General features: G+C 34.6%; 1 protein-coding gene and 1 long non-coding RNA gene across 4 annotated transcripts in view; one reads left to right on the top strand and one right to left on the bottom strand.

The window, feature by feature from the left end:
• LOC127834094 (uncharacterized) overlaps positions 1-21,556 on the top strand; it is a 36,204-nt gene extending 14,648 nt beyond the window's left edge. For 2 of the 3 annotated variants that reach the window (XM_052359695.1, XM_052359697.1), the window contains exons 3-11: positions 1,306-1,526; positions 5,080-5,153; positions 5,982-6,027; positions 6,545-6,580; positions 7,022-7,090; positions 13,828-13,961; positions 14,920-15,076; positions 17,468-17,613; positions 17,886-21,556. In XM_052359695.1, the coding sequence (XP_052215655.1) occupies positions 1,306-1,526; positions 5,080-5,153; positions 5,982-6,027; positions 6,545-6,580; positions 7,022-7,090; positions 13,828-13,961; positions 14,920-15,076; positions 17,468-17,613; positions 17,886-18,802 (1,800 nt within the window). In that variant the 3' untranslated portion in view covers positions 18,803-21,556. The remainder of the gene's footprint in view (positions 1-1,305; positions 1,527-5,079; positions 5,154-5,981; positions 6,028-6,544; positions 6,581-7,021; positions 7,091-13,827; positions 13,962-14,919; positions 15,077-17,467; positions 17,614-17,885) is intronic. The other variant, XM_052359696.1, reaches the window with a different exon arrangement.
• Positions 8,616-11,975, bottom strand: LOC127834095 (uncharacterized). Its single transcript, XR_008027806.1, has 5 exons — positions 11,872-11,975; positions 11,456-11,520; positions 10,776-10,837; positions 10,399-10,440; positions 8,616-9,980 (listed from the first exon to the last, which is right to left on the bottom strand). It is a non-coding gene; the product is annotated as an uncharacterized LOC127834095 (long non-coding RNA).
• Positions 21,557-26,093: the final 4,537 nt, after the last annotated feature.

Here is a 26,093-nt window from a genome sequence, read left to right as displayed (position 1 = left end):
ACTTACTGAAATTCCTTCAAGCAAACAGCGCAGACCCAGATGAGACGCCGCATCATGCGGCGTCTCATCTGGGTCTACGCTGTTTGCAATGTCCTTTTTTCAGGACGCTAGGCATGAATGGATAATTAAAGTAATTACTCAAACATCTCATTTGTAAAATAAGTACTTCATCGCTTTTAAATTGATCAATTTAAGATAAAATTTAAGCAACAATATTTCCAATATTTTTGCGATATTTATGTTTCCACTGACCCAAGAGGTACCCAGGGAGGGCATAGGACAGCCTTTTGTATTTCAGACACGTCATTCGAAAATGGGTCTTATGCCATATGGGTCAGCCTCAGCGGTCTGGTCGGGAGCGACCTGCTATAATGTTAAATAAGGTTTCGCGATCACATCACCAGACAGGGTAGCCACTGACCAGTCAGTGCAAATAAGCAGGCTGTGCTGGGGTTACGCTGATCTCATATTGCATAAGAACCCATTTTCACACGACGCGGCTCATTTGATAGCTTAAACCTTTTTCATGCTGGGAAATTTGTCGTCTGCAAAAATGTCTTCTGCTGAATTTCTAAAATTAGCATTTTCTTCGATTTTTTTCAAAGGATACAATAAGAACAGCAAACAGTTTTGATCCTGATGAGACGCCACGTTCTGTGGCGTCTCATCTGGATCCAAACTGTTTGCAAAGGCCTTCAAAATTTGGTTACAGCACTGAAAGAGTTAAATACATTCCCTTAGAACTGGATCCATGTTTGCGTCTTTTGTTCTACATTTTGGGGCCGTATCATGCTCCGGTCCCTTTATGCATTATAGACACTTGATCACCGATCGAATCTATAAAATGTTTAGTATATATGCTTGTTTACACGTTGTTTTCTTTGGATCAAATAATCTGTGTCAGGAACATGTATTTTTTTTAGTCAGATAGGAAGAATGTCATTTTAATGCCCCTTTAACGATCATGTTTTTTACAACCACTTATAACTGCGGACACTCAGGTTCGATACCCAGCTTACCTATTGTATTTGAATTTCGGTACTTCTGAAGCGGAAGGCTGCATGCAACTAAATTCAGTTGAGCTCACTAGACTATAGAACACTACGTTTTGTCAAAGCATAAGTACCGAATTGGGTGTCCCTCCTACGAAAAGTACGTCCGGATAGGTCACACAAGTTGAATCCTGACGTAAACACGGAAGTGTACGTCTGTTGTTTAAAACATTCGTACAATTATCGTATCAATCAATGTGAATAAGGTACACATGGAAACCTACAAGCACGTAGACATGTTTTCTACCGACAGTTTGAACAAGAGCACGGGGTAATCAACTTCGAGCGCGCGTTGCTAAGCAGCGCGAGCAGCCGACGGCGTCCGACGGCAGCACCTCGCCGTCGGCACCTGAACGGCCGTCGGGAGTTTTATCGTCCGAACAGCACTCACCAATACCTGTCGGCGACAGACTTGAGGAACATGAACGAAAACGAAGAGATTCTCGGGAAATACGGCCGTCCGACGAGAACCACGTAAGTAGACACGGGGACTGTTTTAATAAGACCTCATTGGTTGGTGTGAATGTGTCTACGAGTTGAATTGATATTTTTATGCATTGTGTTGAGTTTCAAACATTGCTTTTGGCTTTCGCTCCGTTCCTAATGACACGATGATAGGGCGAATACCACAACTTTTCCGCTCACCGTCGAAATTTTATACTTCTGACAAGAGCACCGTATCCTTCTGTCAAAAACATGGCCGCAAACTTTTTGGCGAGTCTAGAAATGAAAGAAAAAAACGAGAAATGAAGTTAAGTTGAAGATAAAAAATATTCCATCGAACGAAGTACATACTTTACATCTAATTGCCGTTTACCGCATCAAAATTGAGTCGCTATTAACTTCAAAATAGTGAAAACAATTTGAGCATGTCGTGAAAGAAGTGACTTTCATGACGCGAAAAATTGTATTTTTTTGCAGATTTTAAACAATTTAAATGAAATATTGTTTTTGTTAAACTGTATTTTATGGTAGAAGAATCAATTTACAACACATTATGGCATGCTTTATTGAATATAACTGTGATTTTTACATTTACACGTGTTAGCAAGTATGCACCGCTCAACACTGACATTATAGAAATATGGACACCGCTCAACAATGTCCGTAAAAGCACCGTGTCTTTATGATTTTTTGGCACCGCTTTATTCTGATATTTTGTCTTTCAGAAGGAAGAGACGTTAACAAGTGTACAAACGGTTTCAAAGCAATAGTTCAGTGTACTTTGAAAATATTTGTTTTCAATTGTTCTTTTAATACTTGACGGAAATAACTATATATGATTCGAACTTTTACATTTCGTTAAAACGTACCGCGCTATAATGTCTTATCTATGGAGACATGCACTCACAAGCTTCTATAGACAGTCTCAAATAAGTTTTTTTTATATATTTGTTACCCCTTTGTTTCTGATATAAGTAGTCGAAGGCATCTTTGGTTTTGGCCACAAACACCAAATTCATATTTCAGTAAATTTAACCAATGCAACATTACTTTGTACACTATACATAACTAAATTTATTATTTCCTTCGGTTAGTTTTACACCGACATTTGCTAATATACCATAATCGTAGCTGGAGATCTTTTTTCGGATTATGAATCTGAAATCAATAAATAATAATTATTAATAATGATTGTATATAAACCCCAACAATATAGATAAATTGAAACATGAGACTTAAACATGTGCCCTCCACGTACTGGAAAGCAAGACCATCGATCCCGGTGAACCGTTGTTGGTGCAAGCATGCCATCATTTTCAAGATCAATTCTGGGACATGTAACTTTTATTAATGGAAGGTTATCGTAAATAAATTTAGCTCACGATGGCTCTTTCTAGCTTAACATTTAAAACCATGTGCAGAATTTAGCGGTGCCACGAATTTCAGTTACACGGAATATAAATACGGTGTTTATAATCAGTGTTGCGCGGTGCATCGATATTTGTGTTAGTGATGCATGTTTTCACCAAACAATTAGGCCTTTAACAGATATTAAAGCAAACAGGCTCGCATGACATGTTCTTTTTATATATACAATGATTTAAGTCTGTCAAATCAGGTTTGACACATCGACAATCATCTGATTCTTACATTTTTCTCACAAGAACGAAAAAACACGACTTTTTGTAAACACTATTTCAAACTCATACTAAATATTTCATGACTGGTAAACTTTTAAATAGATGACATATTGGTTCAGAAATTCGATGGAGAGCTTCGCAAGTGGCAATCATTTTGCAGTGTCTTATAATAAAACATTTTGTCACCCACTTACCTGATATTGCTTCGTCCGACATGTTTCTTTTCGTCAGAAGGATACGGTGCTCTTATCAAAAGTATACAATTTTGACGGTGAGCGGAATAGTTGTGGTAATCGCCTTATCACCGTGAATGAGGTTTTATTGAAACAGTTTTCAGGTCAAAATGCACTGTCAATCATTCTCAACATTTGTATTCAAACAACATATGTTTTATTATGACTAGCACATTGCACGTCGTCGAATGTTTAATTGGTCATGCACGTTTTACAAAACGCATAGTCAGTCTGGTATAGATCAGAGTGTATTTGAGTTCATATATATGAGCCGTGCTCTGTGAAAGGGGAGTTTAATGCATGTGCGTAAAATGTCGTCCCAGATTAGCCTGTGCAGCCCGCACAGGCTAATCAGGGACGACACTTTAAGCTTTTATGATACTTTATGTGAAAAGAAAGTATCTTCTAAGAAAATATCAAGCTTAGGCGGAAAGGATTGTCCTTGATTAGCCTGTGTGGAATTCACAGGCTAATCCTGGACGATACTTAACGCACATGCATTAAACCCTCATTTTACAAATCACGGCTCATGTGTATATTGAGAACATAATGTTACGCTTTAGCACAAAGTATTGCATTTCTGAAAGTAGAGGTATACGTTCAAGTAGCATGACCAAGACGAAGATAGCTTTATAGAGAGGCCTTTAATATTAATTTTATTGAAAATGGTCCATATCAAGATTTTAAATCAAAAAACAATTATAGCAATTTGCCTAATTTCAGCATATTTAAACATTTATTATAAGTTAATGATATCAAAGCAAAACCACGTGTATAATCATATGATTTTGAAAAACACGTGAATCATAAAACGTGAAAATCAAAATATTAAAAAAACTCGACCAAATGTTCACATGTCAGGCCATTGTTAGAGCAAGACAGGTTCTTCTAAACAAGCACATTTTAAATTTGACTTTAATCATTTGTTTCAATCAAATCAATAAATATCAATTTTCACAAGCGTATTATTTCATATTAAATATTAAGTTGAGCATCAAATAACACTTTTAAGTATAACCGTTATGAAAATATTATTAAATTGTATCAACAATATCTTCAACTGTTAATTAACTAAACAAATACAATTCATTTAAAGTTTGCTCTTCGGTGAAACTATACAAACAAAATCATAATATGATCCTTTGTGAAACCCAAAACCAGACTTCTTTATTTTTATCTTGAATAATTTTATGTACATTACACACATTTCTAAATGATTCTCAATCTTATCGGAGGTGCTCGAGACGTTCTTTACGTATCGATATATATTTAATACGATTTCAAAATAAGCCACAATGCGACAAATTCATGTAAAAGTAAAATGAACTTCAAGGCAAAACAAAATTAAAAAAAATCAAAATACGCACACCTTATTTATTCGGTACAATCCATCATTAAGAACTAAAAGAAAAAGGAAAATTGGAGTCGCGTTCTGAGAAATCTGGGTTTAATGCATGTGCGTAAAGTGTCGTCCCAGATTAGCCTGTGAAGTCCGCACAGGCTAATCAGGGACGACACTTTCCGCCTAAACCGGATTTTCGTGTAGAAGAGTCTTCCTTTAAACGAAAAATGCCATACAATTGGAAAGTGTCGTCCCTGATAAGCCTGTGCGGACTACACAGGCTAATCAGAGATGACACTTAACGCACATAAATGAAGCACCGTTTTCTCACAACGCGTCTCATTGTATCATCCTTTATTGATTTGCAGGTTATTGCGGGCCCGACAAAGGACCCACTCAGCCCCGGTAAATGCATATGACCTTCGAAGGGAAAACAACAAGCGTACGTATTGTATTACTATGGTAAAAACATCATATGATTTATATGAAACTATCGCTCAATGTGTCGTTGTCGGCTCATGTACCTCTTTTAAGTACCACGGACACGCTTAAGTTTTCTACAATTTAACACGAGAACGGAAAACACGCTAAGAGGCACCGACTACGCTCCGGGGTACTTTTTTGTATTTAACGTACCCGGTACTTTGTAGTATACGTAAGAGTACCCGTGGTACTTTTAAGTATCACCTGAGTCGACAATGACCAATCGAGCGAAACTAGCTTCACTGTTTATATTATAATCCAGGCAATGTACTTATAGCATGAAAGTATTAATTGGTTACACAAATTACATCATATGACCGTAGTTAACCATAACAACATATAGCACAATTTTACTCCACCGTAACACAAACCAAAACGGATTGTTGCAGCAACATATACACACATTGTTAAAATAAACGGTGTCGGCAATAAAATCCACCATAGCTCATCAACAAACGACATTCGACAGAATGCATTAAGATATTTACGTGTTTTGTTAAATGATTCTTCTTATCATTACAGCCTTTATTAGTTTTTTTTTCCATATAATCAAACGAATGTTCTCCCAAAAGCAATATATGAAGATATTAAACTCCTCATACTTTTCATTTCATTTCATTCATGGATTCTCATGCAAACTATTAGATTTAACCGTGCGTGGTTACCATGGTTACGTCTTCGTCGAAATTTGCCGGAATTAAAAGGGCTTGTAATGGTTCGAATACTTTAACAATACATTTGTGTGGGTCATGAAATGATAACTATTTTCTAATTGATATTTTTTCAGGCGCTGAAGAAATAAGGAACAACTCTTTGTTTCAAACATCGAAAGAGTAAGTACATTGTTTTATATATTTTGTTCATAAATGAATTTAAAGAAAACAATAACATTTCATATGGCAAGTGCATCCAGTAATGCGATTTTGTTTATCTGCTGTGAGTTTTATTTATAAATTAATGCGTTTTAATGCAAAAACACAAACCTGTTTATTATTCAAAACCAAATTAATGTGTGTATAAGTTTTTACTAACAATGTTAATGCTCGCTCCTTCATGTCCGTGATCAAGACATATTTACACAAATTGATTGATATAATCGTAAAGGAATTCTTTAATGTACAGTATATTATTTAATGCAGAAATTATTATCACAAAATATATTTGGACCTTTTCTTCTGAGTACTATTTTGACGGTCACATCAATCGAAATAGCAGTATTTAACTGTTACAGTATAAAATTAAATGAAAACATACAATTTCGTATAATTGTTTTTGAAAAAATGGCAAGAGAGATTGAATTGGTTATGCGTTTTGTATTAACATTAATTTGTTGATATGTCTTCTTTTTAGTGTGTTTGAAAGGGAACAAACTCGAATTAGTTACAGGTACAAACGGTGACAGGGTTTTCTCGAGCTTTCTCCCTTTGCTATGTTTACACCTACATCTTGAAACCGATCTATTGCTTTGTTTACGTTCTCTCTTTTTAGCACATGGTATCTATATATTTTACCCGTGTATCTCTTTCGTTGACTAACTGGCTGCAGATTTCAATTAAAAGCTTCTCTTTTTCCTTTTATTTGTTTTCTGCAACAAACTTCAACAAACAATAACTTTTAGCAGACATATACTTGTAATAAATATAATAAAACTGAATCAAGCCACATTGACATTTCAAAACAACAATGTTATCTTTGTTAAAGGATATTAATGCAACAAGTAATTAAATCTCATTTGTAGTTATCATTTAAAACAGTGTTGTGGATTATTTTTTATCTTATTTTTTTGAAATTTTGGATCAGAATTTATGTATGTTGTTCTTTTTCCAGGTATATCAACATTTTCGCTACTGACGGCGAGACGATGCACTCGTTCCTCACAGGTGCCCGCTATAACAGGTACACAAACGGCTGGTACATTTGAGCCGCGCACTGGGAAAACCGGTCTTAATGCAGTACACACAGTCTAATCACGTTCGACACTTTCCGCCCACACTGCAGTACACACAGTCTAATCACGTTCGACACTTTCCGCCCACACTGCAGGAGCCGTATTCACCAATCTACGTAAGTCTCAAATCTTAGACTCAGCTCCAGTTTCTGACTCAGACTCAGACTCAGCCTTAAAAAACTTAATTCACGAAACATAAAATGGTTAGTTTTAGACTCAGACTCAGTAAGATAAGTCTCAAATGCTAAGTCTACAATGTTTAGACTTACGCTATACAATCATGACGTAACGTCGTTTGAGCGTTTACTTTACAAAATGGCCGCCGCACGAGCTACTTGCGTAATAATAATATTATTGAAAGAGTGTATCTAGATCGTACCAACGCTTTGGAGATTTATAGGGATATTGAGCTTTACAAACGGTATCGTTTAACCCGACCGGGAATCGTATTTATTTGCAATATTTGCAAGGAATAGTTGAGCCGCAATACGATGCGGATTCTGCCAGTTCCGGTCGCCCTGGCAGTGTGTACTTTCCCGAGCAACGTGGCAAAAATCATAAAAAAGCGGCATTTAAAGTTATGGTAGCCAGAACTATGTAGACCTGTGCACAGGTCAATAATATTTTGACAGCTAAGGAGTTGAAGTTGTCAAATTTCCAGCTGGTACGACGCCGTTCGTGCAAAACAAGAACTTTGTGCGATCGCTGATACGTGAGTCATTTGCGATGTGTGCATTTTGCAATTGTTCTTATTTATTGTAAACAACTGTCAAATTCATAATTCTCCGCGTTTGTTTGTTGTCTTTCGTGAAAATAATCTCCAAACTTAATGAACGAGAACATGCACTAATTTTATGGATAATACTTGTTGTTTGAATGAAAAAGTAATAACATTTAATTTGCATGTATCATAAAGTATAATAATGGATATTCTCTAAAAAGGGAAACCTATTGGAAAACGTTTACAAGACATTTACTATGCATAAATTTTGATTTCAGTACTATTACAAATCTATTTATAGATGTAGGAGTTTACCTATAGATATGTATATGCCGACAAAAGTTACACTGTGCCATGACGCAGTTGGTAGCGCATCGGTGCTCGTGATTATATATCACCGACTATTCGGTGGTTCGAAATTACATCGGGGACCTTTTTTTCTCCAAACATTTTCAATATAAATTATGATGATTATTTAATTATTTTTTTATTCTTGATCTTTAATGTAATGTGAATTAATGTTTATTAATTTTAAAAAAGGTGCTATGATTAATGTGTATATTATACACCCTGCTAAGAAGATATAGGGTACACCTGAATCCATATGTGCATCTGTCCTTGTGTCTGTCTATGTTGTAATTGAGTTCCAATACAAAATGTTTTTTAGCGACAAATGCTGTAGAATATGCATTTGTTGATGGCAAGTGCATTGTTGTAATGCACTTTATTTGTAAATTAATAAAACACTCAACAACAGAAATAATATTTTATTCTCAAATGCATATATTATTGCATTTTCAATCAATAGTAAAACGATGACATTATTTTTGATTATCAAGTTGAGACACATCAGCATATTGCATCACTTCTGACATAAGGCAGAACTTTCATTCAATATAATGCACATAAATGCACCGATCACAATCCATTTATATCAATATCTATTTACTTATTAATATCGTAAGTTTTCCAAAAAATTGGTCAATTTTAAATGATCAACTTTCCGGTTTTACAAGTACTTTGGGGTGCATCGATTGGACGCATGTGCATATCAAGAAGCCAGTGAACCATGTAGAAGTCTACATAGGGCGAAAGGGCGTTCCCACCATCAACGTTCATGTATGGCTTAACAGTCAGTTATGTGCAAGTCTAAATGCAATCCTTTTTCTTTGATACAACTTTATTTTAAACACAAATATTTAATGAAACAACTGTATGTTTATTTTAACAGTTTGTCATTAGCAAAATAGGAAACATTTTATCAGCATTTTATCAAATACTTAAGAAAAAATGTACAAAAATATGTCTTATTTTGTTAGTGTAATATAACATGTTTTATGTTAACAGGCTGTGTATGATGCCAGCTACAGAATAACGAGCTTCACTCAAGTTCACTGCCAGTTGGCCAGGGCGAAAGCATGATGCCAGGATTTGTTGATGTCTAATTTCAAATTCACATTACTGTATCTACCATTATTCTGGAATTTCATTCAGTTCATTGAATGAAGAATTTTATTATTATCAATGATGTATATCTTGTAAGCAAATAATATCAAGAAGTGTCCCAAGACACCGCATTCAACTAATATTCCTCTTTGAATGTAGAATGTATTTTATCTGTCAGTAACATAAAACAATGACCAATGTAATATTTAACCTACATTTCTTAAAGCACACAAATATTGACTGGAATTTTATAAGTACAAAAAGGGATAGAATCATATTTTTATCATAGAAATATTAGTATGCCCCTTTTTGAATTATTTTTTTTTTTATATTATTTTGTGTGCAACTGCTCCATAACTCTATTATTTCTAATATAGACTATCTATTTTAGAAATAATAGAGTTATGAAGTAGTTGCACAAAAAATAATAAGATCCTTTTAATTACAAAAAGGGGAATAAATCTACTACTAGTATATTACATGTCAGAGTTATAGCACTTGGTCACGTATTGACACTAAACACATCTTTTTCTCCAAATGTATTATTTCAATTTCTACAGTCAACTTTTGTATTTCTTATTCTAATTTTTCTTAGTTATTTCCCATCGGTTTCTCTGTAAGTTTTGTTAAGGTATCGGCTTGTGATCTCTTGTCGGTCTTCTTTGTGAGCGCTGCAAAAATGGATAAAAAGTGTGATTTGTATAAATGGACTTGTTCTCATATTATGATCTTCAAAGGTTAAAAAATTAATACATATATATATCACATAATCTATGTATGCATTGGTACTATGCATTGGTACTTAGTTTTAACATATTTGATGCTAATTATGTTTCAACAAATGCATGACTTTTGTTGCATATTACATAATAACATATTATACAGTACTTGCTTTGTCAGATAGTATTGTCAGTATAGTTTTAAGAACTGGAATTCCATCCATGCAAGTTAATTATTAACTCTAAATAAATTGTATGCACTGCAATACCTTCAATTAGAGCTATCTAAGTGTTAAGTTTACCAATATTTAATTTTCAAGATTTGTTCTAGACAATTTGAAATCTAAATTAAAAGATATCCAAAACTTACATTCTTTCCACTTCATGCCTCTACTTTCATGACTGGTACACTCTGAAATCACATGAAAAAAATATAGTGTCACTTAAAAAATCTAAATTAATTTAATCCAGTGATGTTTTCAATGCAATAAAATGGACAACTAATGTTAATATACTATACTTAAGTTAATGTATAATAATCCCAGTGTTAACTTTCAAACACAATGTTTAATGTTAATTAAATGCATGTTTTTTTTCTTTTATTTTGTTTTATATAAGGGTGAATCTCTATTATATTGTATACTGTGTTGAATGTGATGCATACAATATAAGTCATATGGTTTGCATTTTCAATGTTCTATACATATGGTTAATGGTTTGCATATATATGATAATCTATTTATTTACCATATGTTCTTCACTGCTGGCTGTTGTGGCACGCTCACTGCTTTGTTAAGCATATGAAGAAGCTGCAAAAATTAACCGCAAAAATTAATTCAAACATATAACTTCGTAAAACACTTACACACATACACTTATGCTCATTAATAATAATAATTAGTTGATTACCAAGAAATACAATGTTTGTATTTGCACTCATTCCTTGAATAAATGAACTCAACAACAAAATTGAAATAGTCAAGAGATTTAAAGTATCTAACAAAAAGGAATAGAAATACTTCCTTAAATGCACAAACTTCATTTGCCGATCTAAAATTAATGATCTTAATGTTTTATTTTAATTGTCTAATACCGAACCCTGCTATATTTACAACAAACAAAGATTCTGATACAAGTTGCCAATTCATACCATATATCTGTGAACGAGTTCATGAATATTGTTATTTAGTGCACCTTTGGTGAGCTTACCTACATATTTCCTTGATGAGTTTAATCATAATCATATGAATTGACAAGTGTCAGATCTTTTTATAACACTAATTCAATTACGCATTTAGACAATTATTATTAAGTTAAATTTATTAGGTTTGACATGTAGTAATATTGAAACAAACTAATTGCAATTGATAAGTTTTTCAACAAAATTAATTAAATGAAAGCATAACAAAAAAAAGTAATTAACTTACACCGAGCCTTGGAATTTTGGTACTTCTTCTGGCACTGTTCACCAGTTTTTGCGACACCAAATTCTCTGAAAGTTTAATTAAAACAATTGTATGATGTATAGCAATATTTATGAAACACATAACAGTTCATGTTTGACATCATGACTGTCGATTAGTTTAATATAAACGACATACAGGGTTATAGTTATCAATGTAAACGTGTAGTAAATGAAAAGTTCGTTTGGAAATGTGCAGATTGTAATCAGATACGAATAAAACACACATGGGTACGAATCTAACAGGGTACGAGATGAAAACTAAAACAATAGACCTCCTTAAATGGTAAACTTATCCGTGAAACCACAAATATTCATTTTTAATACTTAAATAACAATTCACTTGTGCAAATTTTGGAAACAAAGAACGTGCAACTGTACCATAAATCATAACAAATGTTTGAAACTAAAACACATTCCACAATCACATCCGAAATCCGTAAGTACAATTTGCTGAGTGGTTATGCCCCTTGTATACATAGTGCAATATTCGGCGCTAGTAAAAACGACATCGGTAGCAAATCCAAAAGTAAGCTATTAAATAAAATATTACAACTACAAGACAGATACGATAATAACATATAACTTACACTGATATTCTGCTCGACACCTCGTCCCATTTTTTTCTTCGAATAACCAAAATCTTTTCGGCTCCGAGCCACTTATACTCGCCGATAGAAGGCTCCAGCGGTCCCGAACCAGCGCATTAAAAACATACTCTGGCTCGGACCAATCTGGACCTGCTGGCGCTTCGTTTCGCTGTCTTCAACTGCCAAACACTCCATTCAATAAGTTATATCAAACATGTCCGCTACTATTTTTGACACTATTTGGCGCGTTTTCCCTACTTGAGAGTTCGCTTAGTCGTGACGTCATTAAAAAAACACAATCTTATTGAAGTCTATTTCCAAATGCGTTCGTGAATACGAATCCTGAGTCTGTCTTTAGTAAGTCTAAGTCTGAGTCAAAGTCTGAGTTTGAGTCCAAGTTTGAGTTTATTATTGATGAATACGGCTCCAGTACACACAGTCTAATCACGTTCGACACGTTCCGCCCACACTGCAGTACACACAGTCTAATCACGTTCGACACGTTCCGCCCACACTGCAGTACACACAGTCTAATCACGTTCGACACTTTCCGCCCACACTGCAGTACACACAGTCTAATCACGTTCGACACTTTCCGCCCACACTGCAGTACACACAGTCTAATCACGTTCGACACTTTCCGCCCACACTGCAGTACACACAGTCTAATCACGTTCGACACTTTCCGCCCACACTGCAGTACACACAGTCTAATCACGTTCGACACTTTCCGCCCACACTGCAGTACACACAGTCTAATCACGTTCGACACTTTCCGCCCACACTTGATGTTTAGAAGAGACATGCCCATAATATCACTTTAAACTAAACATTCCTTAAACGCGGAAAGTGCTGTCCCTGATAAGCCTGTGCGGACTGAACAGGCTAATATTAGGCGATAGCTTTAGCAAAGGCGATGTTTATTTGTATGAGAGGTTCTGTGTTCTTGTGGTAAAACACTGGCTTCGGAACTCAGGGTCGTAGCTTCGACACCACGCCCAAACCTGACCACTCTATGTCTTGTTTTGAATGAGACTTTACATCGATGTGCTTGTTTACTCTTAGTGTTTAACACCGTGCATTGTGGACCAAAAACCTTGAATTGCTCATAAACAAGCGTTGCAAAACTGTTTTAATGAATCATCACATACTGAGGTTACATTCTGTACATATGCATGGCTCGGTGAACATAACCTAACGGAGCGTTACAAGTAGTTTACATCGCGACCTGCATACAAACACTTCGAAGATATACGGAATCATGTAATATACAGTTTAAAAAACAACGCCCAATGCTCGAACGCCATGATGGGACAAGCGACCATTAAACTTTAATAATATGCAAGCATTTAAAAGGCCATTAAAATTTGACTGCGTGTGAGAAATAAAAAAAAGTAAAATATTGTATTGTTGCATAGTACCTGCGTTTTTAACAGCGTTCGAATCAGGATATCGTAACTAACTTGGTCCATACTTATAAACTATATTAACATGTTTTCATATTGCAATGCATTGAGCAAATGGTTCAGTTACAAAATATGACAAATCTAATATGAAAATTGTATTTATAATTATAAGCATAAATACTATTTTTTTTTAAATATAATCAACTTTTAAATAGTAATACGAGCAAATTAATAACACGAACTAATGCAAACAGCGGTTTTAGAAATGCATATTAATATTATTAATGCATAATTAAGGCACTTTGAGAAACCGGGCCTTATGTCGACACACTCTCATTCAGGGCCCACCTACTGGACTCGAAGGGCCTCACGGTGTACGGGGTGTACATGCCCAGAGAGAATCCTACCGAGTGCTTCATCACGGGGCAGAGACGCATGAGGGACGTAGGGGATGAGATCCCGTCAGCGCCCCCTGGTCAGTGTCATAATAATGTCCATTATCATTATCATAATCTATTGCTTCTTCTTCGTCTTCTTCGTCTTTTTATTCTTCTTCGTCTTTTTCTTCTTCGTTGTCTTTTTCTTCTCTTTCGTAATTTTCTTCTTCCTTTTCTTCATCTTCTTCTAATTAATTGTTTTCTTCTTCTTCTACTTCTTTTTCTTTTTCTTATTTCTGTGTTCATTGTTTGTCTTTCTTTCTTTTCGTCTACGTCGTCGTCAACATCATCATCTTTTTCTTATTCGTTTACTTCAATATCATTATCGTCATCATCATCACCATCGTCGTCGTTGTCAACACCGTTGTCGTCCTAATCAACTTCAACACTATCAGCTTCGTCAGCGTCATCATTATTATCATGATCAACAACAATATCTATTGATGCAATGATCGGTTTTAATGGATTGGTTAAATTGATTGGTTAATTGATTGAATTGATCGAGTTGAACTTGATTGGTTAAATTGATTGGTTAATTGATTGAATTGATCGAGTTGAACTTGATGATGATGTTGATGTTGATGATGATGATGTTGATGATAATGCTGCTGCTGATGATGATGATGCTAAAGCTGATGATGATGCTGATGCTGATGCTGGTTATGATGATGATGATGATGATGATGATGATGATGATAATGATGACGATGACGATGATGATGATGATGATGATGATGATGATGATGATGATGATGATGATGATGCGGAGGAGGATGATGAGGAGGAGGATTATAATGATAATGATGATGATGGTTATCATCGTTATTATCATTATTATCGTCATTCTATGCTGAGTTAGAATAGTCGATATTGATATGTAATATACACAGATTACAAAATTAAACAATGATATTTTTTACAAACACATTGACCTTACTGTCATCATTTTTGTTTTTATGCCAATGTTCATGAATTTTGTTCACTTCTTCAATTCAGATTCACCGCGGTCCGATACCGACGAACCTACATCCCCCGTGATATCAAGGCCTGCGTCATCGAAGCACGCCAATCAGGTGCGTGCTAACCACACCTCGTCGCGACCCGGTTCCAACAGGCCGACAACCAAACAGTCCTCAAGACCGCCTTCAAACAGGTTCGAACATGACTTTGCATTACTGATTATTGTATATCAAGACCGCTTCAGACTAATTAACAGGGGTCAAATTGTATGCTTATGTATAGTTCTCCTTTTCCCGTCCAAGCATGAATGATTTCATGGTGGTTGAAAGCCTTATTTATTATCTCGACAGGCTTTAGTAATTCAGTTTAGTTCGTATATATAAGACAAAACACATACTGGATTTTATTAATTTGTAATCAGTGTTTTCAATACAGAAGTATTTTTACCTGCATCTATTTGTGCATATATTGAGTAAAGGTGACGTTTAGTGTCAATAAAGCAGGAAAACATACGGTTGTTCATATTAATGTTATTATCAATAATGGAATAAAGAATACAAGCTGCATCAATAGATGACCTGCCGCTTTTTAAGCCTCACCGTGCATCAGAAAAAACAACATCGTTTTTGCACCATATCGATATTTTTATTTTGGTATACATGTAAGCAACTACTGATTATTTGTATGTGGGTGAATTATAATGCATTAAGTCCAAGATAGTGGAAAAAGTCCATAGTTAAAATGATGTAAACACTTAGTGATATAGCAGGCCAAATTATCACAAGCTTATAGAAAAAATCGTTTAACAATATACCCTTATCGTTTTTATTGTGTAATTTTTCGTGAATATATATATATATATATATATATATATATATATATATATATATATATACATGCATACATATATATATATATATATATATATATATATATATATATATATATATATATATATATATATATATATATATATATATATATATATATATATATATATATATATATATATATATATATACATGCATACATATATATATATATATTTTATTTTTTTTAAAGAAATTCACTTCAGGTATTTTGCTTGATTTCCTCTTAGTTTATTTTAAAGTTTGAACCCTTACAAAACTATTTATCAATACAAACGTACATATTATTTTCGTTTACGCCTTTCGTATCCGATCCTTTATACCTACCTTTATATAATTTAATCATGATGAAGAATTCTATATACATTCTTATATAATACTCAATCAGTTAAAAAATAAAAAAAGTTCAGTATTTAAACCAATGTGTTGTTCTAACTCGGCCACTGAAACGTGCATATCATTTAACAGGCAACCCACTTTGTTTAAAACTGTAATAAATCACCGTGGCCTCAGGAGGGAGGACTCTTGAAATCAACCCCCCATGAAATTATGCATACATTAACAGTTTAGAAAAATGGACTATGCCACTATGCCACTTCGAAGGTTGAAAAATGTCTATACAAAAATTAATGGCTCATGTTTTTTTCTCACGAATACACATTGTTCTATATCCAATTAGAAAGAAAATGCGAGCACTTTGAGCACGTCGTCACGTGTCGAGCGCTTCCGTCGACAATTTACCAAATCTTGATTTCACGTTGTCATAATATTTATCTGGATAACATCTGAATTTAGTTAAAATTTGGATCTTAACCTTTGGTCATTAGGTCAAATTTTAGAAAATCACCGTTACCGGTCTAAAAGTCACATATTGGACTCAATTTTGATAAAATAAGACCCGACTGTTTATCTTGACTAGTTAGCATCTGAGTCATACCCATCCAAAAGCTAGGTCACCTGGGGTGGTATTCCAGAAGCATCTTAAGTTAAACTGTATGCTTATCCTTAAATTGGTAATTTTTCTCTTAAGGGTTTCATTTCATACTGCAATAGTTAGGCATCGAAAATAACATCAAAATAACATCATTATGTCAATGTTATTTAAGGAATACCAAAAAAAACATGCATGTCTTTATTTAGTAAAGAAATAGAAAACGTTATAATTTTGAACTTAAGTGAAAATATTTAAGAAATGACTTAAGATGTTTCTGGAATACCGGACCAGGTCAAATCAGAGAAAAGTACTTGATTCCACTTCAGAAGCCATATTTATAAATTGTTCGAGATGAAACATAGTCATAATATTTATCTTGACACAATCAATGCCATATTTGAATCTTTTGTTTCAAAAGGGGTCAAAACGAGCCAATTGAGTTGAAGTATTCAACTAATTTGTACATGTGCTTGAGCGCTTTAATTCTGTTATTGCCATATTTTTTTATGAAACCACACATTTGTTTTTGTTTTAGTTCACTGGATGTATGTTTATATGTTATAAAATTAAAGCGAAACTGCACCTTGCCCGGTCGATAGCGTCCATGTTGTTAAAATGCGTGTAATAGTGGAGAATAAACTGTGGCCCATTATTCGGGCGATTGAGAATGTTAACCGAGTCAAACAGTGTAATAAGTATATACCTTCCTGTCGCAGTAGATATTTAAAAATAAAATTAAATCAAAAACATATTTATATTATGTGAGTAACTTTTATTTTAGAAAATTACGCGGCGGCTCATCGACGCGGCCTAAAAGCGAGACCGGCAGTACTCGGTCGCTGCCACAGCGTCCAAGCGAGAGTCCGAAACGAGAACTTCCGGTTCCAAGCGAGGTGACACTTGAGATGCCGGATCACATCAACAAAGGTATCAACTCGAACCAGTTTCGGATAAATCTTCAGTAGTAACGTTCTGTTTTTTTGTGTGCAAGTTAATGATTGTTTAACCGGTCACTTTGTACTACAACTTATGTGATACATCTGAATGCGTCATCGATAGATTATATAGGTTTTAAGAGACGAGGCGTTGTATCATTTTACGCCATTACGCGCATAATTGTATTAGTATTTTGTCTTGTTACTTGACTAAGCTTTAAGCTTATGAAATATACCCCACTTATATCATTTATTCTTTTTCAGGCAAAGGCGGTGTGTATGTAACCCTAAGAGGCCAGAAACTTATGGAGTCGATCGATTCCAAGTTGCCAAGGGTGACCGGCATCTCTCTACCGAAGATCAGCCACAAGTCACGTGACCACGTGGACGAGTTCATGTTGATGAATCAACCCCCACCTACCCCCGTGGATGCCTCCCTGGCGGGTGGAGAGAGTAGAGGGAAGCAGGACTTGTCCAGCACCGCTACTAGAACCGTACCTCAAATCGATGAAAATGTCAAAGACGAGGCGGAGGAAATGGAAAAGACGCCTCAACGTTCCAGCAAAGATAACGACGTCGTTCATAGCGGCCACGAAAATATGGAAGATGAACACGATAATGTTGATGTTATCAAGATTAAATCTGAAGACAAACCTAAAGTCATTAGTCAAACGATAATAGTGGAGAATAAACTGACTGATAGAAAATCTATGGAGATTGGACCTGTAAAGAAAGTTAATTTTAGTGATTTACAAATGCCAACTGAGTCCAACGATGTCCTGGCTAATGATGACTCTCAGAGAAATAGATCAGCAGTTGACGATGCTGATAATAAAGATTCAGACAAGAAGAACGAAGTAAATGCTGAAAACGTGGTATTTTTCGTTACTGAAAAAGATGTGGGAAACGAAGAAAACGAAGATGTATCACATTCTGATAATGGCAAATCATTTGAAGACGTTAAACATACAGAAAGTAATACTGAGGATTATTCTGAAAATAACGAACCAACTGAGGATAACAGTGGGGACGATCGGTTGAATGCAGTTGAAGATGTGATAAAAGTTGAAATATCTGAATTAGCAAAAGAAGGACATAACGGCTCTGTAAAAGACGAGGACGACATTGAAGAAGAATTGCCGGTGACATCGGAAGATTATCCCTTCGCTTCTTCGAACTGACGAGATATTGATAGATACGTATATGTTTAAACGAAGGAAATACTAATGAGCTTTCTGGCTCAGATGTAAGTAGTTACAGCTCAATATTATGAGAATTGTAATACATGAAAATGTGTTATGAACGAAACAATTATTTGACAGGCGAAACACGAGCTTTATAGCATTTTATAACAAAAGTAATGACATTCATGGAGTTTATAATAAATTATATATTAGTCCCCTACCGTTGAAATCGGGGTGTGGGTGGACTAAAAGTTTACTCCCGGTCCGTCCGCTTGGCCGTCTGTCCGTCCGAAACTAGATACTGCAATAAAACACACAATTATATGGTTACAGTGTCGTATGTGGAATATGTACATGTACGTTAATTTAGCTTAGTCCGCCCGTCTCTCTGTCCGTCCAAAATATGGATTCTGCAATAACTCACAAAGTACATTAGCTTGGTTGATGAAACTTCATACACTGATATATGGTCATAGGGGCAACAGACACGATATTTAAGTTTTCTCTATGGGGCAACAGACACGATATTTAAGTTTTCTCTATGGGGCAACAGACACGATATTTAAGTTTTCTCTATGGGGCAACAGACACGATATTTAAGTTTTCTCTATGGGGCAACAGACACGATATTTAAGTTTTCTCTCCCGATCTTCGGTATGTTCGTCCGTCCGAAAAATCTAGATCCTGTGATATTTCAAGACGAACTTAAGCATGGTTGATACATCTCAGTATGCGGACACAGAGCCATATTGGGAATATGCAGATCATTTCTATGTTTTCGGCAGAATAAAATTGTGGTTGACATTGTGACAGAACTGATCGAAAACATACATCTGGATCCTGCGATTATTCAAGTGTACTTTAGCTATGTTTGTAACTTATTTAGGTCCTGTTCCTAGTCTGTCAAAATATCCCCGATTGTAAGCATGTTTTTTTGTTTATGTTTTCATTTAGTTAATAAATATACTGGCACAGTGTTTTAAATATGAACCGATGCCAGAATGTACAATATAACTACGTGTCGGTTATATGGCAGACACATTCTTGTGTTTTTGTTGTTAAAAATCGCAATAAATTAGCTATAACCGCTCTGGTATATTGTTACGGCTTCATACGCCTGTATAGTAATAAATCTTAATCTGCAATTTGAATAGATGAGGGCAGGTAATTGGAAAAATAGTCTGACACTGTCTGGAAATATCTACCGTGATATGGTGGAAATACGGTATTATCTACCGTGATATGGTGTAAAAACGGTATTATCTACCGTGATATGGTGGAAATACGGTATTAACTACCGACATACGGTATTATCTACAGGGATATGGTGGGCATACGGTATTATCTACCGGGATATGGTGGATATACGGTAATGTGCAACTGGCGCTACATACAACGTACACTATTTAGCAAATGTATGTTTAGAAAATGATTGTTTGCATTACAATTTCATATGTGAACACGTCCGTATTGGGTTGGTGTCACTCCCTATAAGTCGACGTTAATTGTGCTTGATAACATTATGTTGAAAAAGAAAAGCGTATTGAAGTAAAACAAAAAGCGTTTTGAATTTAAATTACGCACGGGCCATACGAGGGATGGTCTAAACTAAAATGTTACGAGCTGAAAACAAGTGAATATTGCAATCATATCTGACTGCTTTTCAATACGTTATTTATAGAGCCTTGTTCTAAACAAACTGGACTTAACCCATTTATGCCTAGTGGACTCTCCATTCCTTCTAAATTGGATCAATTTATTTCCAAAATTAGGGATGTCTTGTATATTTATTTCTATATTTAGAATATTTAGAATATTTCTTACAGAAATATCTTTAAGCAAACAGCGCAGACCCAGATGAGACGCCGCATTATGCGGCATCACATCTGGGTCTTCGCTGTTTGCCAAGGCATTTTTTTTCTAGACGCTAGGCATAAATGGGTTAATGTATGTGCGTAAAGTGTCGTCTCGGATTATGCATAGGCTAATCATGGGCGCCACTTTCCTCATACACTTGATCTGGGCGCCACTTTCCTCATACACTTGATTTTTTGTTTTGAAGAAACATCCTTTAAACGAAAACTATAAAAGTGAAAAGTGAAATCTGGGATGAAGTGTGCCTAAATGTACCATGCTTTATGTCTTCTTAATATGGCAAACATTTAATTTATTAAGCAATATATGTGCCAAATTTACTTTTCACTTTGCTTCTACATTTAAGTTTGTATGCCAAAATAAAGTATGTGATATACGGCATTATTTAAGTACGATTGTTAAAATTCGCGGTGATATTTGTATGTGACGAGTTGTGTGATATTCATAATAGATGTGTATTTATATTATGCGTGTTCGTGAAAATGAATGTCGCTGAAATTTGAAAGAATATAATATGCTTCATTTTCAAAATTAGTCGAATATTGTGTTAAGACGTTTACTTGCAAGGTTATGTTTACATTCAACAAGTATGATAGCAGTGTATGTCTTTCTAGCTCAGTACAATAAGTTGTTTTCATTTCTCTGTAAGAGTAATTGAAAGCGCCTTTAGGTATGTTTTGTATAGTCGTTTCTTCATGAATCCAACAGTGTACTAAACATTACTAATTGGCAAATAATAAATGTTCATGGAAAATGTGCATGTATATTTGATGTTATTTAAACAGTCGTTATAGTAAACAGTATTGTCATGCATATAGCCGTCGTATAAGGAATTATGGAAACACAGAGAACAAAAAATAAATGTAGAATTTCAAATGATTTTTTTCTGTTTGCTCTGTCCTGTGAAATAACTGTTTCATTCGCAACACACAAATACGAATGAATGTATGGATGAAGGAATAAATAAATGGATGGGTTGATGACTGGATGTATGGATAGTTAATTGGACGAATGAATGAATGAATGAATGAATGGATGCATGGATGCATGGATAGATAGATGGATGGATGTTTCGATGGATGAATTTATGAATAGGTAATTGAATGAATGATGAATTAATGAACGTTGAATGAATGGACGGATGGATGAATGTATACATGAATGAATCTGGTAGAAATTATTAGATAATAAATGATTACATGTTGATAAAATGATTCAATAAGTATGTATTTAAATGAATAATTAAATGCATATGATTGCATACATGGATTAATGATTGGGCGAATACATGCATGAGTACATTGATTAAATTACGCATGAATTAAAACAGAGGACAAAAAGATCGGACAAACAAACGAACGAGAGAGGTCATGACTGAACACAATTACAAAGATAAATGCGTGCGCAATGACTGTTTGGAGAGTTTAGTACTATTTTCTAACGCCACATCGAAAAACGTATTATAAGTTATAGCCCATTCACTGAATCGCTTAGACGCAACATAACACACCCAATGTTTCATGTATGATTACGCAAAACATACATTGATATTTTGATGGCATCGTTTGAGAAAAAATTCGAATTGCAGCTTTAATTAAAATAATAAGCTTTTGGGGATTACATCAGGTTACAATGGTCTAAAGCGTGCATTGTCGATAATAACATACATTTAATCAAGACACATCACACAATTAATTACAGTTATCAGTAGTGATTTCAGTGTCGTAACGTAAAACACACATTTTTACTGTGGTCTAACCTTTGTCAAATTGCTCTTTACATAGACGTGTTACAAGATATTTCTCAAACGTGAAAAAATAATTTCATATGAAAGTCGGCGGCCTTTGACCAGACGAATCAAACTGTCCTTGCGGTCATAAACGCACATATTTAGGACGTCTGCCATTATTAACGTCATTGGCGGCCTAACGAGGTTCTGGTTGAAGTTTTCAACGCTTCAGTTTGTCACGTGGCAAGTCATTAATATTTGTCATCGATGTTTGATGGCATGGTCACCACAAACCAATAAATCTATACAGATGTGTTGAATATATGATCCATATTTGTGTTCATAGATCACAGAGGCGAGTACATCTTACCTTGCACGTGTGTTGTGTGTGCGTGTTACTTGCGTACTATTTTAAAGCAAATATTTGTTCAAATATAAAAATTGGTGACCCATATTTCGTCCAATGCGTTCAACTTTAACTAATTGTCTGAGTAATTAAAAAATACAAAAAGAAACAGATAAACAATGTATGTTTGGAAAACCTGTTGAAGACGACTGTAAACGTGTCTAAATCTGGTGATACACGATTGGCGCCTAACTCAAACTGTAGTAACGCTTGTTTTTCTACATACCTGTGTTTTATACAGTTGGACAAGTGTTAAAAGAAGAAAAACAAAAAGAAGCGCAATAGTTCAGGGATGTTTTTGGATGTGAGAAACTTTGAACAGTTAAAATACTAGGGCTCGGAAACTGTAAACTAAAGTTGAATGTTTAAAGAACCGTGTGCGTTCAGAATAATGTTAATACCGTTTATGAATTAACCATCATGATTCATGATCAATATCTCAGCGTTACCGAATTGGATGGAACAACTAAATTGACAAACATTTTGGTCGCCTTACTCGCGTCTCTTAGCAACAATTAGACACAATTGAACATTAAAAGTGGTGTTTAATTACCGGATTACTAGTTATTAAGACGGAAGTTGGGCAGACATCAGAAACTTGACTGACAGGGATACCGTTGTGGCAGTGGACTCACTAGTTGAACGGTTGGACGCTTCCATGGCCCACACGCTTTACCCAGAACCTCGCATTGGATTTCGCCGTTCAAGTCAGTGGGAAATGAACCAGGTACTTAACTTTAGGATGTTAGATATGTTTATTTTCATTTAAATGTATCAGCTTATCACATTGTTTGCAACCATTATTGGTGTCTGTCCGGATAGCATAGTGGTTGGTACACGCGCATGTCACCTAGGCGACCCGGGTTGAATCCTCGATCCGGCGCATGTGATCTTGGATCATGGTCATCATACCGGACAGTAAGGATTTCAATCGGGTTCTCGGGCTCCTTCCTCCCCCTACACACACCACAAGACAACACAAAAACTAAATATCTTTCAGTAAAAACGAAATAGCTGGAGACAGTCGTTTTATTTTTATTTCTTCCTAAACTTCTTTGTTGTATTTTACTGTGCAAAAAGCAATATATTCGCGAAATTTAATAAAAATACGCTTTAATTTTGACATGCAATTTTCCCGCCTCATTCGTAAGATTGACGCCAAAAAATATAACACCTGTCATGCACGTCAATCGAAACAATGATCAAGCGCGTGATGGGATTCTGCTGAGGTGTCAAGATATGACCAGAATTGTTCTGTTTGATTTACGTCGTCTGTCAGCAAACATTAGTTAACGTCAATGGACAATGATAGCAATCGGACATTGAACTCAAATTAAAAAAAATGAGAAGACATTTACACTAAAATACATTCATATAGACTAAAAGAACACCAACATATAAACACCAACAATAATTATTATTCTAAATGTGAAACTCTTATCTGTTATAAATTGATCATCATGTTTTTGGCAAAATGCACTATATATTTCTCTGTGAACAGCTAGAATTGACATGTTTATGCGTTTATTCACCGTATGTTGGTTAATACTCTGATAAGTGTTATATTATTATTTTGCGCAATAAATGTTTATTTTTAAAATAGGACGATTATAAAATTTAAAAAATGTTTTTGTGATTTACTGAAGGGTTCAGACGTGCTGTCGCTAAAGTTGCGATCAATAATACTATTACAAAAATACTTAGAAAATTGTCAATAACGTACAAGTCTTTTTTTACATATTGTATATTTTGAAATCAATGAACTAAAGTGTTGTGGAATATTGAAAAAGTAATCGCTTGCAGCATAAAACACAACCGACTTATCTGTTTTTCAAATCCGTCCGGATATCGCTATGATGTTTGGACACACTGTGTGTGATAGTGTCACCTGTGCGGTATCGCACTTCACACTTTACACAACACATTGTTTGATTTAACGATATTTCTCTAGACTGAATCAATGTTCCTATATTAGCGTTCGGTTTTCGCTTTAAACAGGATTCGGTTAATTACGTTTTTTGTGTACATAAAATACATAAAAAAATTTCGGGACCGAGTGACCGTTCGGTTTTTACAAGTTTCACTGTTATTCTATTTTCGGTATAGCATCGCTTTAGTTTCGCCTGTCTTGCTAGACGTATTAATTCATTGAATGAAAAGCACACACCATTCGTAAATTATGCGCTGTCAAAAACGTCTGAAATAAGCCGTTTGCTCATAATAGAAGCCTATTGTTTAAAATAGCATCCCGTCAACGTAACGGTGTGACGTATGTTACGTAAGCGGAGCGTTGAGCAACCGTGAACTGTTACGTTACGGTGCTTGAAGCGAAAACCGGTTTTATGGTAAAGCTTTTTGGCCTTATAACGATCCATCATTTTAAGGCGTTTCGCCAAATGCACACACGAAAATTACAATTTAACTTGAATCGACGTAAACTTTACAATCGAACATTTTCAGAAAAACTATTTTCGAAGTTACGGCTTAGTGTCCTTTTCGGAGGAGTTTACGTTATTATGTGCAAAATTGATAATTTCGGATATTATATCCATAAGGGTATGGTCTAAAGGCAACGCCCTTATTGTTAAAATATCGTGACAATTTAAGTGAAAAAAGCGACATTCCTTGGGGTTTCAAAGCGTTACGCTTTTCCAGTTAATTGCGTTACGTTAGTTAGACTTTAATGTTAGTGTTTCTTTGGATATAACATTGTTACTATGGCGTCCTGGAGGTTGCGTTTTCACGACAAGGTACTGTTTTTTAAGGCATCTAAACATTTTAGTTGTTTTAAATTGTTGTTTAGTTGTTTCTATTTATTTACTTTCGTTTTCCAGTGATGTACTTTAGTATGCTAGTATTTGTGTTGAACTAAATACTATTATTTTTTGTTGTGTTTCGAACTGAAGTCAAAGTCTCTATATAATTTAAATAATTTAACAATGGTCTTAAGTGCATAGCATACGTAATTTAACGACTTTCTTTTAAACCAATTGTGTTATTTTTTAACGGAAAAATCAATGCTACAATATATATATATATATATATATATATATATATATATATATATATATATATATATATATATATATATATATATATATATATATATATATATATATATATATATATATATTTATTTATATTATTTCACATAAAAAAAGATAAGTTAAAAGTTTGAACTTGAATAATAATTGATATGAATAAAACATTTTTACGAAAACAATATACATGTGATTTAAATGAAATGTTCACAAGCTGTTTAATAAATTCTGCATATA

Source organism: Dreissena polymorpha, chromosome 6, assembly GCF_020536995.1.
Source record: "Dreissena polymorpha isolate Duluth1 chromosome 6, UMN_Dpol_1.0, whole genome shotgun sequence".
Classification (NCBI taxonomy): domain Eukaryota; kingdom Metazoa; phylum Mollusca; class Bivalvia; order Myida; family Dreissenidae; genus Dreissena; species Dreissena polymorpha.
Note: the sequence above shows the minus strand (reverse complement) of the source record. Positions and strands in the feature narration are given on the sequence as shown.